Consider the following 26,599-nt stretch of genomic DNA (forward strand, 5'->3'; position numbering starts at 1 on the left):
CTGCTTCTGGAGCTTGGCCTGGCCCGCCTCACGCTGAACTGGGAGCGCAGTGGAGCGCTGCCCTTCAGTGAAGGTGCCTCAGAGCAGTGCCTGGCCCTGCCAGGGGCAGTGTTCGTGTCCTGGCCGGGAGCAGCGGGGCGGCTGCCCGGGCTGGGAGTCGGCCCCGTCCCTGCCGCCCGGGGCCAGCGCTGCGCTCCGACACAGCGGCAATGGCTGGGAGCCGCTCGGCCGGAGCGCAAGGGCTCGCTGCTGCCGCTGCGGCTCGGCCCTGAGCCGAGGCCGCCGGAGACACCTTAGCCTTGACCTGCCCGGGCCGCGTCCCGGCGCCGCCGCACTCCGTGTCCCAGAGGGCAGCGCGGCCCCCGCCGCTATCACGTGTCCACCGGTAGCGCTGGGGGCGTTGCACAGACTCACGGAGCGGTTTGGGGCGGAAGGGACCTGAAGGCCCATCCCGTTCGCCCCGGCTCTGAGCAGGGACACCTCCCACCGGAGCGGGCTGCCCGAGCCCCCGTCCAGCCTGGCCTTTCACACTGCCGGCGATGGGGAAGCGGATCCGGGTCCTTCCCTGCGCACGCGCTGCCGCCCCGCGTCTTAACGACCACAACAAGCGGCCCGGCGGGCGCCCGCCCCTGAGGCGCCGCGAGCCCCGCCCCCTGCGGGCGCTGATTGGCCGAGGTTCGTGAGAGCGGCCGTCCCATTGGTCCGCGGGAGGAGCTGTCACAGGGCGGGGCGGCGCGGAGGCTGCCGGGCGGCTCCTCCCAGTCGTGCCCCCGGCGGCTCCGGCTGCGCTCCCGGACCGAGCGTCCCGCCGGGCCCGGCCGGCTCCGGCAGCTGCGGCGGGCGGGGCGGCGCGGGGGGAGAGGAACCGCGTCTCCCCCCGAGCGGGCCCGGCGGTGGCAGGTGAGGTGAGACCCACCTTCGCTCGGCGGGTTCCGGGCCCTCTGGAGCGCCGCCGCTGCGGGGACCCTGCGGCGGCAGCGGCGGGCAGGGGGCCGTGCTCGAAGCGCCCCGGGCCCGGCCCCACCGGCGGGGCGCGCGTCCCGGGAGGAAGCGGGGCCGGGGCAGCGGTGGCGGGGCCCGCGGCCAGCCCGGCGTGCGAGGCCGCCCCGAGGCGCGGCGGGGGCTCGGCAGCTGCTCGCCGTCCTTTGTTCGCCGGTGCTCCGCTCGGCTGCCGGGGCCCGGCCCTGCTCCGCTGCGGCGATGGACGCCGCTGGCCAACTGCCTTTCCTGAGGCCGGAGCAGTCCCTGTTCGTACGCCTTGCTGGAGTTCTACTCGAGCTCTGACACTGCGGAGGGCTCAGCTCTTATCAGGAGGCATTGGGCGTCTGGTTGTCACGTCGCTTGTGGAAACAAAAATAACAAAGGTAGTGGGTTGCGTCTGGAATGCTGACTGGAACTAGAGCCCTAAAACTACAATGTTGGTAATATAATTTGAGGTTATCTTGCCCTGCCTAGGTAATAACTCCATGTTTCTTAACGTCCATTTTAGACAAAGTGAATTTAAATTATCTTTAGCAGTTACGTTTAGATGTTGTCAGAACTATATTTGTTTGCTTTATAGGTGAAAAATCCTAAAGATGAACAGCAATGCACTACACGTGTCTTCAAAGCTGCCTTGGCTAGAAGTGGAATGTAGTTTCCTGACAGATCTTCTTACAAGGAAGTTGTAAATCCGTTCTAATGGCCAACAAGAAAGAGCCTCCTTTTTTTAATAAAGATAATATGGGACCATTTCACTACAAACTTCCTTTCTATGAAACTATGGAGCTCTTCATTGAAACGCTTACAGGAACCTGCTTTGAACTGCGAGTTTCCCCCTTTGAAACAGTTATTTCTGTGAAAGCTAAAATTCAAAGACTGGAAGGTACTATTCTCTCTTATTTCAGTGTAAACTTTATCACTTTAGAAAAAGTCCTGTTTTAAAAAGCATAATTGCTGAAATCAAACCAGAAAACTTAAATGTCATGTTTAGCAATATGTATGAAAACTAGGTGCTTAGGTTTAATTGAAGTTGAGTTGTTTTTCTGTTCTTTCTGTTTGCTATAAGTTCACGGCTTAGGCTTCACTGCAGTTGGTATGTATGCGGTGGGCTGGTTGGGGTTTTTTTTGTGTACAATTATTAAGGTAAATGGTAAAAAGTCTGTGGATTCTCTGACCCAGGTTGTTTGTTAACTAGGAAGGTTATGATTTGAGCCATGCAATATATGTATATTGTAACTGAGCATACTTTAGATTTGCTGCTCTGTTTGTTGCTGGTCAGGTTAGTCAGTTTATGGTTTTTTTATGATACTGCAGTCACAAGAGCAACTGCAGTGCAGGCAATTCCCAAAGGCAGCTTTAAGTTACTTATTTGAATTTTGTTTAGGTGAGTGATCTTTTGCTGGTAGACATCTGGCTGAGCAATGCTTTGTCTTAAAGTGATAAACTTGACACGTTTCGCAAAGTGAAAATCTCCTTTAAGTCATGAGGCCAGTCCTGATGCTTATGCAAGAAGAATAAGTGTAGGTTACCTCTCTTACCTCTTTTCCTCTATGGTGAGGATGACCTTGCATGAGAGAATGTGATTTGAAATATTTATGTGTTCATACTCTTAAGTGTTGCATCCTCTTATCTTCTTTTTCACTTTGGAAGGGTTAAAGAACTGTACAGCTGTAGAAGCTGAGAGTATCAGAGTTGCTAATTTTAAGAAAAGGGATCCTCTCCTTCCCTAGTCCAGCTGTGTGTGTTTTTCATCCTTCTGTCTGTGTGGAACCCATCCTCTGGGAGATGTAATATAATACTGTTGACTGGAATCTAAGATAACTCTCCTCCTCTTATGGAAATCTGCTCTGGTGGATGGAAAAAACCCCAGACAGCTGGCACAAGTGTTAAAACACACAAGCATTGCAACAACAGAGGAGACTGTTTACTGGTAGGATGCACTGTGCAGTGACTGGATCTTACATCTGTGGAGGTGCAGCAGTGCAGCTCTGGGGGTGGTCTTTTGTTTGCTGTGGACAAAGCTGTAATTAATCACAAGTCAGAGAATGTGTCAAGATGTTCCTGGAGGCTCGAGGTGAAACAAGAAAAGGAAAGGGGTTTTCCTGCCTGTAATTGAATAGAGGTGCAGGAGACATGGGCAGAACGCTGACTAGCAGTGAATTAATAGGTAGCATAGGCAGTAGAGAACAGAAGAAGGCAGGCTGTCTGGGCAGGATCAGTGGTGCTTTAAGAGATCACTGGGATATGTGAGGAAGAGAGATTTGAATTTCTTGCAGTCCAAAATGTGAGACTGTGATAGCCATATTCAGTTGTACCTACAGCTTACAAAAGTATCCTCATTTCTTAATAGAAGAACAGCTCAGTAATGAAGTTATAATCATGCTTATCTGGAATTTCGTTTGCATGTTGTAGTTCATAGGATGGTAAAGTAATTATGGCTTGACTGCCTGCTGTATAGAATTAAAAGTAAGTAAATTCCATTAAACATGGAAGATGTGTTCACTGGTGCTTATCGTTGAATTGTCAGCAGTCAGTTGAAATACTTTGATACTTCATAGTAGAGTTAAAATATTTTTAACTCTACTGATTAACGATTTGTGGAAGGCAGAATGAAAACAAATTGATCAGTTACATCTGGACAAAACAGATACACAAATGACAAATTAATTTTATGTTGCATTTGGGGTTGCTATTGCATGTAAAATAATAATTAACAATTTTTCAGTGACAAAGTTCCTATTATAGTGCACAAGTTCAAGCAGTAAATCACCCAGATGGAGCAAAAATTCAAAAGTAATTTTGTTGTCGTTTAGCATGGGAAGGAGAAAGCTTATATCTGTTCCTGTTTCTGCTGCTGGTTTTCACTTTTTATTATTGTATTGTCTCACCTTTCATGGGATGTGAATCTCTCATATTTAAGCTGCACTTCTGGTTGGAGAATGCCTTCTACAGTGCTGAAAGACTGCATGAGGTCCCTAGTTACGCATATTTTCTACATTTGGATGTTGGATATGATAGTATACAAGCTAGGGGAAAAAAAAGACATTTTGAAAAAATGAGCTGAAACCTGAAAGCTCCAAGAAAAAAAATCTTGAATTGTGTCAGAAGTTAACAAATTGTTGAAATATTACCAATGCCTCTAATTGTAAGAGGCTAATAATAAAATTAAAGCAAGACAAAATTATCTTTGCCAACAGCTAGAAAATCAGTAGATGTAGAGTGTCTTCACTGTAATAAAAAAAGCATAATATGGATGGCATGTTAGGAATTTTGTCTGCTTCAGATACTGTTTGTCATTCTTGATGCCTGCTAGTGATCTGATATGGAAAGGCTTTGTTTAGACAGCTGTACTAGACATTGGTACCTTACTAAGAAAGAGCTCCATGTTTTCAATGGTTTTAGTCAGTAAAGAATATACATAAAACTTAACGGGTTCTAACACATCTGAAATTTCAGTGCAAGTCTTCTACTCATAAATTGAAGTTCTAGCATATCTGATGTGTGTGATGTGTGATTATAGCATATCTGAGTGTTATTGCATATCAGATCCAGGTGTTTGTCCTCAGATATGTCCTGTGTGAAGTAAGCAGGAGATTTGTTATAGTGCTGGCTTTGGAGCCCGGGGTAAATCACTCCTAGTCTCAGATTCACTGACTGAGCCCTTTAAAAAGGTTCACCTGAGAAGAAATAGCTCCCCTTGTCTCTGCTGGTGGCATAAAAGCTGGAATACACTCCCAGTGCTGCTAGCAGTGCTACCTACTCCATCAGTTTTACTTGTTAATCAGTGTTGATGGACATGGAGAGGATGGTAGCTGACTTTCAAGGTGGCATGAAAGACTGAGCTTTAACATGGGTACTTCTTGAAAAAATCAGTGTTTCGTTGAAAGAGGAAGTAATGGGGCTTTTAAACTGAGTTCCCTTTGCTTTCTCCATTGCACAAGTCCTTGTGGCTGCTGGGCTGGGCAGAGTTTAGTATTCATTTGGAAACACGGTTATTACAGTGTTTTGTAGACAGAGCATTCAGGTGGCATATTTGTAGTCATGGTTAATTAATCTGTTAAAGAATCATAGATAATACCTGTAAGCATGTTTATTGGGAAAGATAGGATTGAGTCTCAAGGGAGGAGGTGGACTTTGGATTTGGTAATGGCAGTGGTGGTATTATTGTTATTAGCTTGCAGGAATTTTAATTCTTTGGTATGGAGTATTAAGGCATTCATTTATGTAGTTAGCTTTAAAATAAAAAACAACTTGATCATGGTTTGTTAGGTGAGTACTTGCAACTGAATTTTATGAATTTTATGGTCTATGTACATTGAAACATTGACCTTGTTAGATGAAAATTTAGATGGTCTCTTTTTCTTATATTATTGTAAAGGGGAAAAAGAGAACGAGCTTTCAGAGCACACCTTGATTTCAGTGTTCAGTAGGTGTTCCCTTGTGTTCAGCAGGGAATGATGAACAGATGCAGCAGTAATTTGGTTGTTTATGTGTGTACTCAGTTCATCGTGTCAGTTGTTATTTTTCTTTGGTCTTTTTGCTGTCATTATTTTGCTGCCTGTGTACAGCAGCTTCGCGTTAAAAAAAAGGAGCTAGAAGAATGTCAAGCAGACTTCATATGGATGTTGTAATTTCTTTCAATATTCTGTGAATTCAGAGTATGTCATAATGACATTTGTCACTGTTTGCATTAGAGAAAATAGCTGTGCTTCTGCCAGGACTGGAGTAAGTGGATTGCACAAGTGTCATGAATTTTTAACGGAACCAATCCTGCTTTTGTCTGTTTGTTACTTTTCCCCTACATCTTCTCTTTGCTTTATGATTTGCCTGTTTACTGTGCTGATAGAGAAGTTCATGAAGCATTTTTAAGCTTGTACCTTGTCTGAGCTGGGGAAACATTTCTGTGAGTGCAAGACTGCTCATAGCAAATGGCTGCCCAGAGCAGCACCTGGAAGCTGTAAAGTAAGGTCACCATTGTCAGGAAATTTTGTTGGCCTGAATTCAGTTACTGGTGATTTGCTGTCTTTAGTCTGTTCTTAGTCCCTTTGACAAAGAGTAGGTCAGACTGACTTTGTTTATGCTGCCATAGTTACTGTCATTCAAGTTAATGCTGGGGGATGTAACAATTAGGAAAATGGTCTTGCCACTATAAGTTGTGGGCTTTTGCACCTCTTACTAATGTAGCCAGTTTGTGGGGGAAATAAGACTGTCAGCCCAGCCTCTCTGTAAACAGAGGCTTCATCAATTTCAGCATTGAATGAAAGATAAGTGCAGTTTGAATTTTTACAGTGAAATATATGTGGCATTTTTAAACATAGGAACTTTATACCCACAGCATAAAATCAAGGGTTTTTTTCTGAAATCTACAGGGATTTTTTTTCCTGTGTCAGACTTGACAATATCAGTTTCTGTGGTGAACCTACTTAGAATGCTAAAAAGAAGAGTAAGGGAGGGAAGCTTAAGGCTGTATGTGATATGCTGATTCAGAGACAGGATAGGGTAGCTGCTTCTCTCCTCTCCTTCCCCTGTGTTAGTAGGTCACATTGTCAGTGCACCTGCAGCCATTTCAGTAGGTAGTCTGCAGACTCTTCTGTCTCCTGTAGCATCAGCTGGCCAGCTCATTTCCATTTGGGCATTGAGATGTAGCTTATTGCCATGCTTACCTCTCAGTATGATTTGGGGCAGGCCAGTGATACCATCATGTGCTGCTTAGGGAGAGGGTATAGTGGATGGGTATCTCACAGTTCTCATTATTGTTGGCAGTTGTACATGATGATCTCATGTGCAAATGCCTCCTCAAGAAATCTTACTATGATCCAGAAAAGGGTGATGAATATTTTGCTGCCTCTGAAGCTATAAAGCACATACTATTTCCTCAGTGTATAAATACAGAATTCTAAGAAAGCAATATAAAAGGGAATAAGTAATAAAGATGTGTCTGTTTCCAATTACAGCAGAGTATCCTCTTTTCATCTGTTCATTTCATCAAAAATACATTGTCATTGTTGAATGAGCAAAACCATGTTTCACTCCAGTACTGCCAGCTGCAAGCCAGCCTTTTTAACAAATGCTCTCTCAGTTTATCAGAGTAATTGGAAATTGCTCCTTGGAGACTGCTGAAACCATAACAAATGCAGACAGTAATCAGATTGTTTGTAATCAGAAGAGAGCAGAACAACACAAAAAACTTTAATGGAGACTCACTGGCTATTGCCAGCTTGTTCTTTTGCTTACACTGCTGACTTGAAACATAACCAATAACCAGCTACTAAATAGCCAGCAGTGTAGTAGCAATTATGTTTGTCTACTGTATGAGCATTCTCCTTACAAATGTTCTGTGGACTTCAGAGGGTATAAGATTCCTGTTAAATGCAGTCAGGGGGAGTAAAGTTGTCTTGGTTGGTCAGAACAGGGAAGATCTGGATATGAGCTGTGGTGAGAAGAGGAAATTGTCATCTTCTGTAAAGCCTAAAGAAAAACAATGACAGTTCCTCCAAAGTGCACTCCCCCTTCTGCACTGGGGTGTCTCCTACTTGTCTGTTAATTGTGCTTGGACTTTGATCCCCTCTTCTTCCTTGCCATTGATGGCTATTGGGAGCTTTGTGCCCTTCCTCTGCCTAGCAAGGGACTACTTTTCTGATCCCTGCCACAGCTTGCTGAGCATTCTCACAGGCCTTCAAAAGCTTAGATGTTTTTGGGAACTACCTGAAGGACTCTGATCTTTGTGTTCCCTTCCTGCCAGATGTATTTAGGGAAGTCTTACTGTGTAGCACTGCCACTTGCATTTCCTTTTAGTATCTGAACATGAAATGAATAAAAATATAGGATAGGATTATTTTAATGTAACCTTTAGGAAAATACATTTATAGATTTTGTTTCTTAGTATGAAAAATAGTGTTTAGGACTTCTTGAAAAAGTAGTTCTTGATCTTTATAGATATAGATTTTAATTAATATTTGTCATGAATATACAGTGACATCTTAATTACTTGGGTTTCACTAGACAAATTGAGCAACTTCCTTGTGATGCTGGATGCTGACTTTTTTTTGGTGGTCTGAGATGTCCCATCCTTTTGTAACTGTGTTCATTTTTATTCTATGCAAAATTTGGAACATGGATGTAAAAATGTGAAGACCTCAAGTTGTACCAGCTTTTGCTTATTATCTTTAATGTGTATTACATCTGTATCTAACTGAATTGACTATGCAGGCAAAAATTGTGTAGAATTTGAATTCTATTTGTATAGAACACAGATTTTTAATAAGAACAAATATTCAGTGTGCTTACTTTCTTTTAACAAAAATAGCCAGATCATCCCAGAATTTGAGTTGAAAGTGAGTATTACTGGATATTAGTAATAACATTCTGATGGCTTGAAAAAACACCCAGAACAAAACAAAAGTGTTTGTAAGATGAAGTTTAATTAACTGCTGTGGTACTAAACTGTACATGCCAACTTTGAGGTCCCAAACCAAGCAGGGATAAGAACAGATTTGCACTTCCTACCAGTGTAATAGAGCTGGCACCAGTCACCTTAATGTGATTATGTCTGTACTGTGAGTAATACAGAATACCAGTCTGTGATTAAATTATTCAGCAGTTTTGTAGGTAGAGTTTTATCCTGTTTTTTCCATCAGTAGACATAAAGTTCTGAAGTTCAGATAACAGGAAAAAACCTTCCTTATCTGATGACTGAAAAAAGCAGGTGTTCAGTAAGCCTGAAGCAGTTGAACACTTCTACACACTGTGCTAAGCCAAAAGGTTGAACTTTGTGTGTGAGCTAAAGCCTTCTGAAAATCTTCGGTTTTAATAACTGTATGGAGGTTGGATGTCATGGCTGAAGACTGCTCAAGTGCCTGTCCTTGTCCTGCTTCTTCTCTTCTTTCTCCTGTAATCCAGTTTCAATCAGCCCCACACTCTTCAAAACTCCACAGAAGTCTTCTTGCTAAGACTTAAGTCATTTGTTTCCTTTGTTTAGGTATTCCTGTCTCTCAGCAGCACTTAATTTGGAACAATATGGAACTAAAGGATGACTATTGTTTGGATGATTATAAGTAAGTATAGAAGAAAATTGTGTTTCTAATTAATGTTTCTAAATAATTGTTAGCATGAACAACAGCAAATGCTATAAAAATTTATTTGTTTTAATTTATAGCATTTCAGAAGGCTGCACTGTGAAGTTGGTTCTGGCTATGCGAGGTGGACCTGTTAACACCAGAAGAGGTAGGTGTTAAGGAAGTTAAAGATAGTGGTTTTCATGCAATGTGTCATAACTGTAAAGAGCTTAGGTAAGCATTCTCTTAGGTGAGCATTTTGGACAATGAGACTTCAGTTCCAGATCGAAAAATACTTAACAAAAATGGGGGGATTTATTTTGCCATCTTCTCTTAGAATATCAAGTTCACTTTGTTTACTCTTAAATTAAGTATATTTGTATGTACAAAATTGTCAAGTCATAAAATCAGTAATTCTTCACTTGAAGAAAAAATTATCCTGCAATGTCATTATACAAATATTTTTTAAAATATGGTCATAAGAATTAGGCTTTGCTACAGTCAGATGATAGACTTGGTTACGTGGGCCATCTGTATAGGAGTGAAAATGAAGAAATTCCCTTGATAATTTTCTTGGGAAAAATTAGGAAAAAACCCAGCCTATCATCTAGGTTGGGAATTCCTATTATAAACTGAGCTGAGCACTCAGAGGTGATGAAAAGAACAACAATAATACTTTGGGTTCATTTTGGTTTTTTAATGTCCTTAGTTCCTGTGAAAGATCCTATCAGGGAAATGGCTGAATACATGGATCCTGCTAGAGACAAGGTCTGGGAGAAAGGGCCGCCCAACAAACAAGTCACCTTCCTCGTGTATCGCGAAGGAGATCGCTTGAATTTCTTCCGTGTGGTTGACCGGGGCGATGGCACTTTAACACCACTGTCTGAATCTTTGAGGTAAAGTTCATTTTAATCTTTGTATTATTCTTCAAGAGTGGATTGCTGTGTAATTTTCAGCTGTATTTGTTGGTTTTATCAGAAGAGTATCTGGCATATTGAAAGGATTATTCCCTAAGGGCTATTAAATTGTTGTAACTGTCTGAGAGCACAGTAGTGCTTTGTGGTCAGTGGTTGTGCTGATGGTTCTCTTATCACTGTGTGCATTAATATAGTGAGATAAAACTTACTTCATACTTCAGGCAATTCTCAACATTCCAGCCCTTTCTGAAAAGGAACATGTTGCAGGAGAGTCAAATCAATATTTTATTAGATATTAAAAACTTCCATTAAGCACTTTCTCTAACATCTTAATGCATTTGTTTAGTTTTTTAAACATTTCCCCGTTCGCATAACAATTTTTTTTTCCTATGAGTGTGACTTGAGTAAATGATTAGTCAGGAAAATAGTATTTACCAATACAGCCAGATTTTGGATGTAATTAGGCCTCAGGTTAGCTACTGTTGAGGTGCCAAGCTTGTGTCAATTGCTGTCAGAATCCAGTGATCTTATCATCAGAAGGACATGTGTATCACTTTACCTACTACGTTATAATTGTAGTAGACAGCTGGGTAGTCTTTTTCCTAAAACTATCAAAATGGATACCTTTTAAAAATTATTGCATTCTATTTGTATACTGCAGCTTTTTGGGTAGGTACTTTTATCCACTCAAGAACTTAACATTTGTACAGCTGTGAGGAAAGGAGTCCCTTTTCTGGAAACTAGCTGTGTTTTCTGCAAGGCTAAGGCTCAAGCTTCTTTAAGTGACTATTCTTGTTTCTGTACGCAAAGGGAAAGCAAGAGCTTTGTGCTGGGATTTTATTTTTTGTGTTCAGAGTGATACTACTCTTAAAGATTTTTATAAGACATCTATACTTAAAAACTACCAATGGAAAAAAATACCAAAGCTGAATTCCCACATTCAGTCAAATACATTGGGTTTAAGAAATGAGCTGATTCTGGTCAAGTGAACCAGTTGGGTTGGAAGCCACCTGAGTTGAAAACATTCAGCTTGAGTTGTTTCTGTTTTTCTGTGCTTGCTATGGGAGTTCACTTATTAGCTTTTCTAGTAAGGCAGATAGTAATTTGGAGGGGAAGGAAATCCTAATTCTTGAGTTGGTTACCATGGCTGGGTGAGACTGTGGGAAATGGAAAAGTAGCAAAGGGAAGAGAGAATGGAAGCAAATCAGACCTTTTTGTTTGATCTTTATAGACTAAAGCTGTGGGTCACTCTGAATACTACTGAACACTGCTAGTTTTCCATGCTGACAGGTGTGTTCATATGTGTGGCTATATTGGTGACTAAGCATTTTGAAGCACGTGTTTATCATCCTTTCTCACATTGCTGATACCTGGAGCAGAATTCGACTGAAATTTAGAAATGAGAAGTTGGTTTTGGTCTTGGTTTTTACAGTTCTCCAGATAATTTTATTTTATCTGTGCTTGAGTTACTGGGTCAAACTTAACAAAAGTATAAATGCATACAGTGACCATTGTCACTGGGTTAGAAGCGCATTGAAGCATTGGTGGAGGACTGGTGCCAAAAGGGTTTCAGCAAGCTAATAATTTTTGACACATGCATTTTATTTTGTCACTCTTTTTTTTTTTTTTTTTGGTGTGTGTTTTTGGCCCCTGTTTGTCAGAAAGTGGAACAAAAAGATAACAATGATTTTTGCATTAAAAAAATCAAAACCCAACCAAACATGAGACATACTGCTTTGCTTTCTGTCCTTACCTAGCAGGAAGGGACGTTCAACCAATTATTTTGACTTGGTGGTGTAAACCTTTGTGAAAATAAAATTTTGAAATTACTTTTTAGTGTTGGGTTTTTACCAGGAGAAATATGTATATGTAATAGATATGCTAACTGTTCCTATTTAGAATTGCTCTGGTTTTGGTAAGAAATGTCTGGTCTATTTTGCTGATTCTTGGTTTGAATTTGCTGCTTTCTTGCTCTTCACACCATCTCCCAGTGTCTCACTGTTTCTCCATTCCAAAATGCCTTTGGAATTTTGTTACATTTTAGGAACTGGATTTGGAGAGTCAGTGCAAAAAATGCTGGCTTTAAAGCCAGCAGAATATTTCTAAGGATCAGGTAAGATGCCAGCTCTAATTAGTGATATTTTCTTTTTCCACATGACTTTTAGTTCTTCCTTGATCTCTTTTGGAGAGTAGAAACTTAAGCTAAATCTACTAAGACATATGTATGAATACAGGGGAATTAGGGGAATTGCCTGATTGTCATGATTTCTAGGTGCTGACAATGTAATGGAAGAACTATAACACTCTTTGAAATGTACTGCCTACAGTGTTGAAAACGCATCAGTTTGTACTGAATTGGACAGTCCTAATGGTTCTTTCATTTCACTGTCATATGTTGAATGTGTTACTGATCAATGCTTCGTTGCTTCATAGGAAAAACAATTAGAAACAATTAGATGCTGATTTTTTAACCTTGAGGTTTAGCATTCTGTTAGAATGCGGAATGGAAGAAGGAAATATCATGCTGTAAACTTCCCGTGATTACTGACTTAAAATATTTTGTCTTGGGACTAGCAATTCTAATCTATTTATTTTTTTTTTCCAAATGTGAGACTCTTTGGAATCTTTGGGAACCTAAACTGATCTTTTTTTTCTTTTTTTTTCTTTTTTTTTTTTTTTTATTTTGAAAAGGAGAAATAGAATATCACATCCACATGGGTGAGCCCTCCATTTCCATTTATGGTGAGAACACCCCTCAGGATGGATAGAAATTTGGACTTTTCCTTCCATGCCAGTGTCTGGTTAATTGGAAAACTGATCAGCTTGTTGTCTGAGTCACACACTTAACAGCTTTGGCCATATCTTCAGGAGACATTTGTGGAACTGGATATCCCCTCTGTGGGGAAAATATATAGTGAGTGTGAACCAACTGTATATGCTATAACAACTTCCCAGAAGCGTGGCTGTGTACAGATTTCAGCGACATGTCAGCGACTTTGCCCTAATAAGGGATGCTTATGTGGAGAAATGGATTTGAAATATCTTTGCATACAGTTTTACATAATGTTTTGTCAACAGATCAACTACGGATATGACTTCCTAGTTGTGAGAATACTCTACATTGAAAATGTAATTAAATTACTTCATTAGAGGGTGAATACAAACTTTCTTTTATTTTCAGCGGTGGTTCAGTTTATAATTTATATGCTGATGATGAAGATGAGACAGAGGCATCACCTTCTGGCCAACAGATTATTGAGAATTCAATTACTATGAACAAAATGAAACTGCTCAAGGCAAAGATGGAGAACATGAATCTGAGCAAAAAGGTGAAATTGTGATTTCAATTTTTCTGTCATAAAATGGAGTGGGCTTTCCTTGTGCTGCCTTTTCTAAAAACTAGACCAGATACTCTGCCATACTGAGAAGTCAAGTTATCATGGGTAGATGATTTCTCAGCTATTGTTTATGTAAATACTGTTGTGTAAACATTTTGCTGAGGGGCATTGGCATTCCTTGAACCTACCTGCCTTCATTCAAAGAATTGATTACTAGTCCTGAATTTATTTGCAAGGGTAGATTTTTTGGGTTGGGGTGGGTTTTGTGGGTTTTTTTCTTCCAATACTTTAAGTAGCATTGTTTTGCAGTACTGCTCTGGTAAAAGTCAATATTTCTCTTAAAATGAAATTTCATTAGATATACTCTAACTGAAAAGCCTATAAAGTGAAATATGGGAATGATATTATCTTGAAAATAAAACATTAAACTGGTGCTCACATGTGACTAGGTTACCTAGATGTGAAATGAAGAGATTATACTTCCTTACATTTTTTGTTCTGTTTGAGACCTGAAGCTCCTCTGGATAACTTTGATGGCTTTCTGGTTTCCTTTTTCTGTTTCTCTGATATATCACCTATTCAATGAAAATATTTCCTGATTATAATCTTTTATTTTATTACTCAGATGTTGGGGTGAAGTCTTGAATGGCTAGTAACATATGAGGGAGTAGAAAGAATGGCTTACAGTGTCTGAATTCCTCAGAATATATTTTCAGTCAGGTCTTTTCAGTGCAACTGGAATTCAAATACTAATTGTTGCTTTGTCTGTGATTTTTGATTTTGCTTGGGCTTTTTTTTTTAATAGCCTAAGAAAACTGTCAAGGTGAAGCCTCGGCCTCCCATGACTCCTCGACCATCGAGTGGCTCGGTGGCTGCTGCCCGTCACCGCTTCCTCAGAGTGCTGCCCCACATCGGACAGTCGTGCCTACCTCCTCCCGGGCATTTGCATCAGTCAGAGTCTCCCCAAAATGCACTTTCAGCACTGGCTACCTTGGCCACTGCTGGTAGAACAATGCCAGCCACTGCTAATCACTTCCTTAAGGAAGATGACACTTGGCAGAGCAGCTCTTGGTCTCAGCCAGTCAATAGCATCAGGTTACCACCGAAAATATCTCGTGTTGAACTAGAAAATGCAAAGCTACCTACAAATAGTATTCTGACTCCTGTTTCATCCCTCCCTGCAAATTCAGAAAAAGCACCTGAAAATCCAACCTCAGCGAGTGAGGAGGATGCTGTTTTGTTTCCAAACCTAACAAACGTGGAACTATATGGAAAAGAAGAACATCTACCTGAACCAGATGGTTATGCTTTTTTAACAGAAGGAAGTACTGCTGAACAGTGTAGTGAGATATATGACATAGGAAAGGTGAACCCAGAGCTTGAACTGCCTGATGGGGACAAAGATTCTAAGGTTGTAGAGCAGCATAGCAAACCTCTTGGCAAAGTGCTGAGCACTGCAGCAGTGGAGACTGGTCTTCTCAGTACTCGTGAATTAGGTCCTCAGAAGAATCTGCTGTTGTCTCCCCTGCGGTATTCAGCACAAGTGGCACATCACAGTGCCCTGAAGCCACAAGCGCAGCCCAGGTGCTTTGAGGCTGGTAACTTGAGATCTGCAGCCTCCCCAAATGTGCTTCGATCGTTGGAAGTACATAGTATAGCAGACTCCTCTTTTCCTAGGACCACTAGATTTTGTAGTGTGAAAGTAGAGTCACTTGGCAAAAGACCTGATGGAATTTCTAAAGCAGAGACTAGGGACATCACAGATGTGGCTAGCAAGGCACCCAAAGAACCTGCGAGTTCTGTAAGTAACTTAGGATTTCTGGCTTCGCTGGCCCGAAGCACAAACAGGGAAAGTTTACAGAGTTCCTGTGGGACCGACGGCTTTCGGACTTCTGGTATTGCACTACCTGCAAGCCTACAGCATTTTCAGGAAGAAAGCTTTAGGAAAACTGCTCCTCCAAATGAAGCTGCTGAATATATTCTAGTGAGTATGCACATGTCCAAAGAAATCAAAGTTTACCTGTTTTTTTGTGATACTGATGTTACAAAACTACTGTATGTGTGTTTGTGTCTTGTCAGGAGAGGCAGATGGATTGTAGGAGGTGTATTTAAATCTCTGAGTGTCCTAAACTGTTTTCTGAATGGCTTATGGTATCTAAACAGCCTGTTTGTCTAAACAGGTCCTAGAACTAATTTTTCATTAAGATTAAAGTGGTTATTCAGTTCACAACTGAAATTATGAGTTACTGTACTGATAGATTTATGAGTGTGTGTGTTAGAAGCATCATCTGGCTTCTGCTGCTCACTAATTGTCATTTATTCCAAAGTGTGCCCAGTGACTGGCACCATACGTGCCAAACTTCTGCTCTCTAATGTACTTTGTTGTTTCGGTGTATTTTGGAGTGTGGGGATGGTTATTAAATAGCCATTGATTGTAAGGCTTTATGTTACAGAGTTGTACCTATGTGTACAGAAGTTGTCTTGGACTCTATGTGGGCACATTGATAAAACACTGATATCAAATAAGCTGATAACAGACTACCTACTTTGCCATTTAATTTCCATGTCCTAGTAATTTCCTTGTGGACATTTTTTTTTTTTAGTCTGCGCATGGGCTTGGAATGAATGGAAATATGGCAGCTGTAGGGAAAAGAGTAGGTAAGTAACGTATAATAATTAAAAATGACTCTAATTTTTCCTGGTACATCACACACATAGAGGACAAAAATATTTTATCTTTGTAAGGCATTTGGGTTCTGGAGTCCTTGCTGTATTATGCTTCTATAGTTTGGTTAGTCTTTTAATATTTTAAGCACTTCTTAAACAAGCAGATGGGGTCCAGATCTTAGATGGACCATAACTACAATTCTTCCTTTTTAATACTTAGTGAATCCTGCACATCATAGATCTAAATGGGAGCTTCTGTGCTGAAGTTTCCAAATTATCAGTTCTCTGAATACTTCTGAGTCTGTTAAAATCAGAGCCAAATTTATCAGTAGCATTGTCTTTAGTACAAAAAAAGTGGGGAGGAAGCAATAAGGGCATGGATGCTGCAGAACACTGATACAGTGCAGAAATTTTACTGGTTTTTGTGCTTGTCATTCTTTCCACCCTAGCCTTGGTAACTGTGGAGTGCTTAATGCTTGACATCTACTGAAAAAGAATGTGTTATGCATAGATATTAACTGCTTGTGTGATTAATTCTACTGGGAGAAAAGGAATTGTCTAAATGCTTTAAAAGCTCTTAAGACAATGAGCTAAGAATTTTCAGCACATTTAATTTTTCTTCTATGTATCCTTGACTTGCAGTTAGCAATTTTTTTTTCTTTCTGTATGATCTTAGGAAGAGGTAGGCATGTATTGCACATCCAGGTGTAGAAAATGAGCTAGACAGTAGCTGTTCAAATAGCAGCTGCAACAGAAAAAATTATGTAATTGTAATGTTGGAGCAAAAGCTGCTAACAGAGTAGGTTGTGCTGTTGTTTCCCAGCTGTGGGTGCAGCTTGGACTTGGCAGTCAGTTAGTAAACAGGTCTGTCCTTTTGCTCCAGAGGTGCTACCCTGAGAGCCTTGTCTGCATATGGGGAAGCCTGCTAATACCTGAGTCACTTTGGATAGGACTGTGAAGAAGACACTCCTCTGGTCAATCTTGTGTTGAACAAAAGTGTATTTTCCAAAAGATGCCAGATATGAGTTAGTGTGGTCATATCATGCCGGCTCTTGAGAGAGATGTGGTAATGATCTGTTAGAACTGGCCAAAGAACAGATCACTTTTCACTGCAGTTGCTATAGGGATGTAAGTGTGAAGACAGGTGTATTGTTTTTCCTGTCCAAGTAGGTCCACAGGGCCAGCTGTCCTCAAGCTCTGTCTCTTTCAGAAACTGGGCTAGCCAATGCTTCTGAAATTGTGTGCTTTTAGATGAAGAAATTGTTAGCGTGGACAAATGTTGCCTGGAAATTTCAGTGCTAAATAGGAATGGGGTGGGAGTGGTTGGTAGTGATGGCTGTCATGTGTAGTGACTGCCTGGGGCTGCTATTGAGTGTAGTCTGCTGCATTTCAGCTAAGAAATGACTGTTGGGATTAAAGCTGTGCTGGACAAAAAATACTTGAGAATTCATGAGATAACTTTCTGGGAACATCTTGCCAATAGAGCAGTAGAAACACTGAAAGAATTTTTGAGAGGCTGCATCACTCACTTTACTGATCCAGATGTGGGAAATATGCTTAAGCAAGTTGTGGAGAATGAACTTAATTCCACAGAAAGAAGGGAGGAGAATAAGAAAGGAGAAGCCTTTTCTTTACATGATCTCCAGTTAATAAAACAACAGCCAAGAATTACATGGCAAAAAGTAAAGTAAATTTTTTAAGTGTAGAAATTTTACAAACATCTGCAAAGTGTCTAATGTAACCATATGGCTAAGTAGAGGCCTGTAGTCTAATACTATACTTTTCTTGCAATTATGGAGTACCGGCAAGATTTTTAAATGTTGCAGTACTTATTTGGCAAATTAGTATATTGAATATATTGTATGCTAGGTACTGGAGTGCCCCGTTGATTCTTTGTAAAGCCATTGTGCACAGTGCTTTCCCAGTGACACTCTGTTCATTTTACACCTGGGAAGACCATTAAAAGATGTGTTTCTTGATTTGTTCTGTAACTTCTTGCTTATGTGAACTTTTAATTCTTGTTCAGAATAACAGTTCTGCACATTGTGATGCCTCTTCCAGGGTTGGCTTGAAGTGTGTTTCCTGTTTTGGCTTTCAGGGTTTATTTTTCTCCTCTCCTTTTAGACTTTGGGTTTCCCACCTGAAGTATCCTAAGAAATGCAAAATAAATTTTCATTTCAAAAGATAACATTTAACTAGTTTGTGAATAAGTTAAAATGTCTTTGCTGTCTTTCTACTTCTGAAAGCAGGTGAAGCAACCCATCTTCCACCTGTGAATGGCTTAATTCAAGCAAAAAAGAAAATTTCAAAGCACTGCTTTCTTTGTGGCAAGAAAACTGGATTGGCAACCAGCTATGAGTGCAGGTAGGCTGAGTATATAACCAGCTGTTACTTAAAATTGATAGCTGAGTTAACCAAGAAGTTTTCTTTCCTGCATTGTATTCCTTAAGCATAGCAAATCAAAAAGCGACCTTCAAAAAAGTTGCAATTCTCAGTTCAGCAAAACTGCAGGAATTAGAAGTCAGGAATGTTGCCCCTCTTCTGCTCTTGAGGTGTATGTTCTTCCAGGAAGGTCAAGAAATAGAAGGTAATAGAATGGAAGATAGCAGGAAATTAATTAGATAACAAAAACAATGACACCTTTACTGGTTGGAGAAGAACTTGTTACAGATACACATTTGCAAAGTTTCTCATCAATAATGACACCTTTAACAACTTGAGGAAAAAGCAGGTTTGGTATAGTTTCTCAGAAATGCCCCTCTGATTTCTCCCTATTGCAGCACATCTTCACAGTTTGTGAATTTATACGAATTTGTATTCAACAAATTTTTGATGTGTGCTCTGCTTTTTGCAAGACTTCAGTTACCTTTGAGCATTTAGAGCATCTCAAGCACAGAACACCAGAATGCTGGTCCCCCAAATATTTACTTCTAGATGACACTGTGAGAACTGGTGCTTGGTTGTAGTCTTGGGAAACTATTAAAAAAAGAACAAAAAATCCCCAGACGAGGAAAACTAACCTCCAAACTGACAAAAAACAACAACAAAAACCACAGGGAAAAAAACAAATCTCTCTGTTAATCTTAGTTTTCAAAGTATTTTTTGCCCACAAGGTATTTTTTTCTTAGTACTCTTTCCTATGGGCTAGTCAGTGTTGGGAACTGCTGCCCTGTGTGGGCTGCATTTGGAGTTGATCTTGGTTCATGCCAACAACAGCAAAATGAAAAAGAACTTCTGCCACTGGGGAATCGTATAGAGAGTTTCAGGGTGAGGAATTGTCTCCTTACTGACTCTTCAATCTCTGATTTTGAAACAGTTTTGTACACTGCTCACTTTCCTGATGAGCAAATAGCTGCAACCTCTTCTAAAAGTAACTAAGCAGCTTGCTTAAGGTTAAAAATGAAGGGGGTAATGGCTCATCTCCAAGAATAGCATTTATTTTGGTTTCAAAAGGAGCAATCATAGAACCTTTTACTAGAAAGCAGGGTAAACCAAATAAAGAATACAGTCATATGAGAAAAGTTGTGACTATGGGATCAAGAACCAAAGGAAAGCAAATTTATTTCCAGGCACACAAAGCGTCAGGAACAGGCTTTTCTCCTGGTAAGACTCTTAGCTGGAGAACTGTCAAGTTTAAAGCAAAAATCCTGATCTTAACTCATCAGAATTGCAACTGATACTGGGTAGATGAACCCTATTAAAGTCCTCCAGGAAGTTATGTTCCCTGTAGTTTGTCTGATGCCTTAACAGCTGACTAAATCTGTATTTATTAATCTTAAACGGCTAATTTGAGTTTATGCCAGACAGAATTGAGCTGAAAACATCTGTTTTGATTGTCTGAGTGATGCAGCAGTTTTGAATTGAAATGCATTATATGGATTTCACCTGAGGGAATAACTGTCTGTGGTTTTGTCCTCTGAATTCTACCAAATAATATTGTGTGAGGTCCTTAAAAAAGAAAGAAAGTAAAACAAAGCTCATTATTCTTAAATTATAAGTGTATTTGACTCCTTACCAGCTGGTTCCTGGAGCACTGATCCTGCTTAGCTTCCCAGCTGAAGAGAATGTTGGGTCAAAACTAAAACATTGTGTGAAAAATGTCCTTCTGTGTACCCCACCAGTTAATGTTACCAGTCAAGGATGGTAACAATTCAGACAGCTCTGTCATCTAAGACATGATTAACCAAAATGGCTCCCAGCATGTCAGAGTATTAAAAGCTTCTAAAAGCTTGTAACTTGTGATATTCTTGATTCTTCAGATGTGGAAACAACTTCTGTGCAACACACCGCTATGCAGAGACTCACACTTGCACCTATGACTACAAGAGTGCAGGACGGAGGTATTTACAGGAGACCAACCCCATCATTAGTGCACCAAAGCTTCCCAAAATTTGACATGGTTGTGCTGCATGTGGCCGCTCTGCTGTTGAGGAATTGTACTGAATTGAGAGAAGCACTTGCTTAAACTGCATCATTTTGCCATGCTCCGTATTTAAAGATTTGCCAAGTAACAAAAGCACATGAGGATGCATTGAAGAATAATGTGAACACTACTGCAGTTAAAACTTTTCTTCTTGAGTGAATGAAAGGTTAAAAATTAGTTTCTGAAAACTTACACTATGATTTAACTGTTACTGCACGTGTTGTGTTTTATATTTGGAAAAGCTATTTCACTAGACAAGTCTTTAAAGATGCACTTTACTAACTTTACTGTATAACCAGAGTTGAGGGGGTGTTGTAATGAGGGTGTCACGTAATGTCTTCTGTACTCTTGTTTTTGTCCATTGTGTGGTATCTTCTAAGTTATTTCACTAGAAAGATCCTCCTCCCTCCCCTTTCTTCAAACAGCCTGTTTTGAGATTTTAAGGGGATAGTGTGTTCCACCCCTCTGTTTCATTCTGATTGATATTCGTACATTGTGTGTCCATTCTGAAAATTACATATCATCTTAATCACATTTTCTTAAAATAATGCTGTTTATATGACAAGTTTGTTTTTAAATAGAAGGTTCCCTGTTTGTTGCCATTAAATATAAGAAACAACTTATTTTAACTTTTTTTGTAATCCTAGATTTTTTTAAGACTTCACAACTTGCTTTGTTAAGATGTTGAATGCTGTTACTGGAAGAAATTCTAATAAATATTAAATTTTATTCTTGTTTATGCTGTCATAAATGGAAAAAATAACTTCCCTCTTACAGTGTGTTCCTAAATTAAAAGCTGGGTTCTGTTGGGAGGGTATATTTATTTTCTTTTTTAGTGTGACCAACACTGTGTGCTTTAAATAAACCTCCTGAAGTCTTACAGGTGTACCAGCAAAGACTAAAGGGATGCACAACAAAGGGCTTGTATTAACCTTTCTCCCCTCCAGCTGATAGAGTATACCAGCAGTTCAGTAAATGCATGAGACAGTTCTAGAGATTATGTAGCTTCTGCAGAAACTGCTTTTGGAGGAATATACCTACTGAAATACTTTCTTCTTTCATCCCCTTAATGCTTGTGAAATATTTTTATAAGCATAAGTTGCATTAAGTGTTCCAGTATAAAAATATTTATAAAAATCCTATGACAAACCACCAAAACAAAAGAAATACCCCCCATTTTATCTAGGTAGTCAAATGTCATTGTCCCTGTCTTGTCAAAGTCCTCAGCTACTTAGTTGGTATTAAAATGATCTGTGCTGCATTCCAGTCAAAGGGTAGCAGCTTTAGAAGAATGATAGTCAAAAGGTGGACAAAAAAAGAAGAAAGATGACCACTGAAAGAGGGAGAAGTAACTTGTAGAATCTGATCTTTGGAGGAAATCCATTTTGTGTAGCCCACTTCATACTTCTTAAACCTGAAGTTTTCAGAGTGATGAGCTTGGAAAAAAATGTTCACAATCATTCTTCTGGGTATTGATAAGATAAAAATATCATTCTGTGTTTGTGACTTCTGTGCTTGTTATAACTGGAGGAAGTTCCCCTGATAGCACCATCGTGTTGTTACTGAGCCATGCTGTGTACCATGAACTGCCTGCACTTTTTTCATCTCCAGCAAGGGACAGTGTTTGATGCCAAAAGAAGAGAATAAGGAACATGACAAATGCACAAGTGTTTTCACAACAATGACAGCAACATTCTCGAGACAGAGATATTGCACTTCTTGTAGGTACAGTATAGATTTGGTAAGAAGTGGAATTAAACTTTGGTCTGTGATCACTTAATCTGATTTTGCATAAGTATAATTGTCAGGAAATTGTTTTGCAGTATATTGGAATAGCCATACTCAAGTTTTAGTACAACTACACAACAAATGTGTGGTTGGAAGTCACATCTCAATTTTGACTCTCCTTTTCTGCACATGTGTAATGAAGTGCACATCAATGCTTTTTGAGAATATGCAATGCACTAATAGTCTAATTTCCCTGTGTATAGCTTCTCATCATTTTTATTATATCTCATTTTAATTATACTTAATACAAATACTTCTTGTTCAGAACTCTACTGGTTTTGTTCCCATGAAGTGTTACAGGCATTAATTTCCAACCAGTAGTACAGCCACAAGAGAACTTTAATTTGAAATTAACTGTTTCAGTCATTAATTCAGATTATTGGCTTTTGCCAAGTCCTGTGTTAGTTTCTGCTATGGATTAATTACTGTTTACTGTGTAAACTTACCTAAATGGTTTGGGGTTTGAGTATTGGTGTACCATGCTGCTGTGCATCTGCTGAACACAAATGTTTAGCTTTTCTGTGTTCATGTAATTAGATTATTGTATTATAAAGAGTTTACCTAGTGGAAGTTGAACAGTTACTTTGGTGTGTGCTCTTCTATACCTTTCTGCCAATTTTTTTTTGCTTGTTTCTTTTATGTGTGAGGCAAAACTAGGCTGGTCTCTTGTTGAATGCTCTCCAGGATTCTGGTGTCAAATTGATAGGCACCACAGAGGTGTCAGAAATTATTTTGGAAATAGTTCCTTTCTCTGGAATCTCTAGAAGCCCATGGTGATAAAAACCTGTCTGCTTACAATTTCTGTCTATTCACTTTGCAGTCCCCTGGGATGTAATTGCAGTGATGCCTTCTGCTCACAGTCTTCAGTTGTAGACAAGGCCAGAATTGTTAATTCATATTACAAAATTTTTTTTGCATACAATGAATTATGCACTTTGTTTCTTTTCAAGTCCTTCCAGCTTTCATAATGGGGCACCATCTTTTGGGTGTGAATTGTGGCTTTGGCATTGCTTCTGCCCATAAGGAGTTGCTTCCACCTGCAGCTTTTGTGTTGGGTCATGTTTTTCCAATCTTTATGTAAATCAGGTTCATCTTGAGATGCATTTGACAGTTTTTCTGGTATCTACATTAGCACTGAGCCGCAGCTGCTTACATGAGAACATTTATGGAGCTGAGAACCACATCTGGAAGAGAATCCACTCGTTCGTGCATAACTCCTCCTACACAGGGACGTTGAGGCAGATTTTGCTGGATTTCTCTTGCGTTCGTTTTGTGTGTGAAGCTGCAGAGAAGCAACACCAGAGGGCAGCAGAGGCATTTAAAAATGCCAAAAAGTTTTGGGTTTGTCCAATAACGAGAAATAAAGTGTGTTTAGTTGTTTATGACCCTTACTCAGCCCGCTCTGAATAGATCTGAGGAGGTCAGCAATAGCATACATTCCTTTTCCTAATTCCAAAGGTTTTTTTAAAAAATCTGAATGGAAGAGTACCTCAAAAACTTGTTTCTATGCTGGGTTTCATGCTGCAATTGATTAGGTAATGTTAATGTATTGAAGACTAGACAACCTTCCTCCCTTTCCACTCACCCTGCAAGAGTGGATTTCAGAGGTGTCTGTTAGCCAAGCCTGTTGGATGGTATGTTTAGCTAGGTTTACCAGATATGTCTGGTAAAAATACTGCATGTCCCTATAATTTCTTACTTTAAAAAGAGAAGTGTTGCTGTTTTTGTTCTTATGGGTTCAGAATGAGAATATCAAAGCATAAATTCAGTGGTGTGTGAGGAAGGTATGCCAGTAACTGCTCAAGTGACCACTCTTTACTGTCTTGCCTAGCCTTGCAATTCAAAAAGCTTTACAGTGGCAGAAATTTATTTCTAAACCACACTTTAAGGCTGTTTCAATCCTTTTTAATCCAATCTTCAGAAAGACTGATTACCATGTACCATATATATAGGAAGTACATATATATACCTCAATAAGAATTACATTCTAATCACATCTGGATGGTGAATTATTGCTGAAATTAGGTGTTCTGCCCAGTACCAGAAATTCAAAACAGTACCTAATCACAAAAATGGTATTATTTACATGCTATGTGATTAAGAGTGTTAATGAGCAGGAAATGAAAACACTGAAGTTTTCTAAAAGGAAAAATTGGGGGGTTCAAAATGCCCTCTCTTATTTCTCTCTTTGTGAGGAGTTTTTTTAGCAAATGCATATTATTTTTAAAAAGTGAATAATTTTTTATCTCTCCCTTCTATTCATAAACTTTATTTTGCTTGAATCTTGTACTTAAGTGCTGGAACCATTGCCCATAATGGGCCTTGTTTACTAAAAGCCTGCACTGGCTGATGCCAAGTTACAACACAGATATATAATGAAATACCTTTGGTTTTATATGTGGTCTTGAGACTGAGAGTTGAGTGACAGTTTCTTCTTAGCATCTCCTGTCTTGCCAGCAATCATAGATAGTTTGTTTTGGGGAGACATAGGACTCATCAAAATAGACTGGATTAGCCTGAGATCATCCAGCCCCCCATCTGTCTCTGGGAATAGGAGGTAACAGGCACTTCAGAAGGTGCAAAAATTCCCTAACCAAGTATTCAGGAACAGGACACTGGATCCTATGCTAATGACAAGTCTGAATAGTGAAGAACTTCCTATCTCAGTGTGATATTAATTTGGAGGTCCATAAAGATCTAAAACTATTTTTGAATCTTGATAGATTCATACTTTCACTTATTTATATAGGTGATGTGAAAGGAATTTTCTTTCACTGCAGTTTTGAATTTCCTATTGTTTTTAAATTGAAATTCATTTGGTCCAGTGTTATGAGAAAGAGAGAACGGTGACTCCTGAATATTCAGTATGTTCTGTCTTTGAATCACATCCCCTCTTACTCATCTTTTTTATGGTAGCAATTCACTGTCTTTACTATTTCAGAGTCTTAATTATGCTTGCTGTCCTCCAAATCTCCTCTAATTTTGCATTATACTTTGTCATCTACAGTTCTCTGGTTCCCATTTTCCTGTATTGTGTGTTCAGCTATAAGCTGCTCAAGGCACTGTTACAAAGGAAGCCTCTAAAATTGTGATTAAAACAATATCAGGTGAAATATGCCCAGGGTTCTTCCAAGGAGGTCCCATAGAAATGCTTAGGATTATTAATCTCCATCTAGTCTGGACAGGATGCAAACAGCATTTGTATGAGGAGGAGGGCAGCAAAGCACTGTGGGGGGAACATGTGGCTGAGTTCAGCACAAAAGCTGTGCTGCTGAGGGAGATGCTGTGTGGGGACTGTTAGACTGAACCACACTGCCTATTTTTATACCTGCACCACATCTGCATGTCGGTGGCATGCAATCTGTTAATTGCAGCAGGGAGAGCCAGAGCTGAGTATTGGCTGCTAAGAGGTATACTTGGAAAATGGCATTCCTCCTCTGCATATTTGGGATAAATGACTTTCTATACATTCCTTAATGGTCCGAGTAACAAATGTGAAAGTGAAGCAAACTGGCCAGATCCTTTTTCCAAATTCTTGTCAGTAGAGGAGAAAGCTTTGTTTTTTCTGTCTTTTTCAAAGCAGGGGAAGAACATGGTGAGCCCTAGACCAAGTTGCAGTACCACCTGACTTCTGGAGAAGCATGACTTGTCCCTGAACTTCACTTTTTTTCTAGTAAAGCATATCCAGTCTGGAATAAGCATTAAAATGACTGGGATACAAAGAAAGGGCCAATGTACCTTCTGCTCTTTTTTTATTTGGATACTAAATGACAATGACTTGCAGGGCTATAAGCTTGAATTGAGTGTGACACCTTAACATTATGAATTGGATTTCTCTCAAGCCAGTTCACCCATACCCAGATGACTAGTTTTACCTAGACAAATCACTTCAAAAGGTCAGTTTGTTGTTTTTGCCAGCTTTTAGTTTTGAGGCTCAGAAAGCTTCTACAGAGAACAGTGGTTTTGAGGCCTGGGTTAGGCTTTATTACTTTGAAAGCTTATCTGCTCTGAGACAGATTCAAAGCTGAATCCAGTCTTTTCAGCCTTCAAAGGCACCCTCACATGGCTGCTGAAGAGTTGCTGAAGTCTGCTGGGGTGTGTTGTCCTAGGCCTGTTTGTCACACCCCATGCCATTAAACCTGCTGTGTGTGGGGCTGGCTGCAGCCACTGTCTGCTGCACCCACCGTGCCCCTCTCAGCACTGCACTGGCAGAGAGCTGCAGTTTGCTCTGCAGGCAGGGATGCTCTTTTCTCCTGCTCTTTTCCATGTGAGACCTTAATGGCTCAGGCCACTCTGCCCCTGAGATGGGTTCCACATCATCATAGTGATTTTCAAAGGCCGGATTTTGGTAACATGTATTTGCTATAGTGCTGATTTATAGTACTGCATCTGAGGTTGAAGAAAGTTTAATAAATTTCAGGCACTTTGAAA

At 40.0% G+C, this 26,599-nt stretch overlaps 1 protein-coding gene across 1 annotated transcript; it reads left to right on the forward strand.

The window, feature by feature from the left end:
* Positions 1 to 1,167: 1,167 nt before the first annotated feature.
* On the forward strand, positions 1,168 to 21,090 carry ZFAND4 (zinc finger AN1-type containing 4). The gene is made up of 11 exons (XM_059477655.1): positions 1,168 to 1,364; positions 1,562 to 1,864; positions 8,960 to 9,035; positions 9,137 to 9,204; positions 9,745 to 9,931; positions 12,644 to 12,670; positions 13,098 to 13,281; positions 14,096 to 15,274; positions 15,894 to 15,948; positions 18,207 to 18,321; positions 20,217 to 21,090. The coding sequence occupies exons 2-11, from the start codon at positions 1,681 to 1,683 to the stop codon at positions 20,350 to 20,352; spliced, it is 2,211 nt and encodes a 736-aa protein (XP_059333638.1). The 5' UTR covers positions 1,168 to 1,364; positions 1,562 to 1,680; the 3' UTR covers positions 20,353 to 21,090.
* The last annotated feature ends 5,509 nt before the right edge of the window (positions 21,091 to 26,599 follow it).

This window comes from Ammospiza nelsoni, chromosome 8, assembly GCF_027579445.1.
Source record: "Ammospiza nelsoni isolate bAmmNel1 chromosome 8, bAmmNel1.pri, whole genome shotgun sequence".
Classification (NCBI taxonomy): Eukaryota; Metazoa; Chordata; class Aves; order Passeriformes; family Passerellidae; genus Ammospiza; species Ammospiza nelsoni.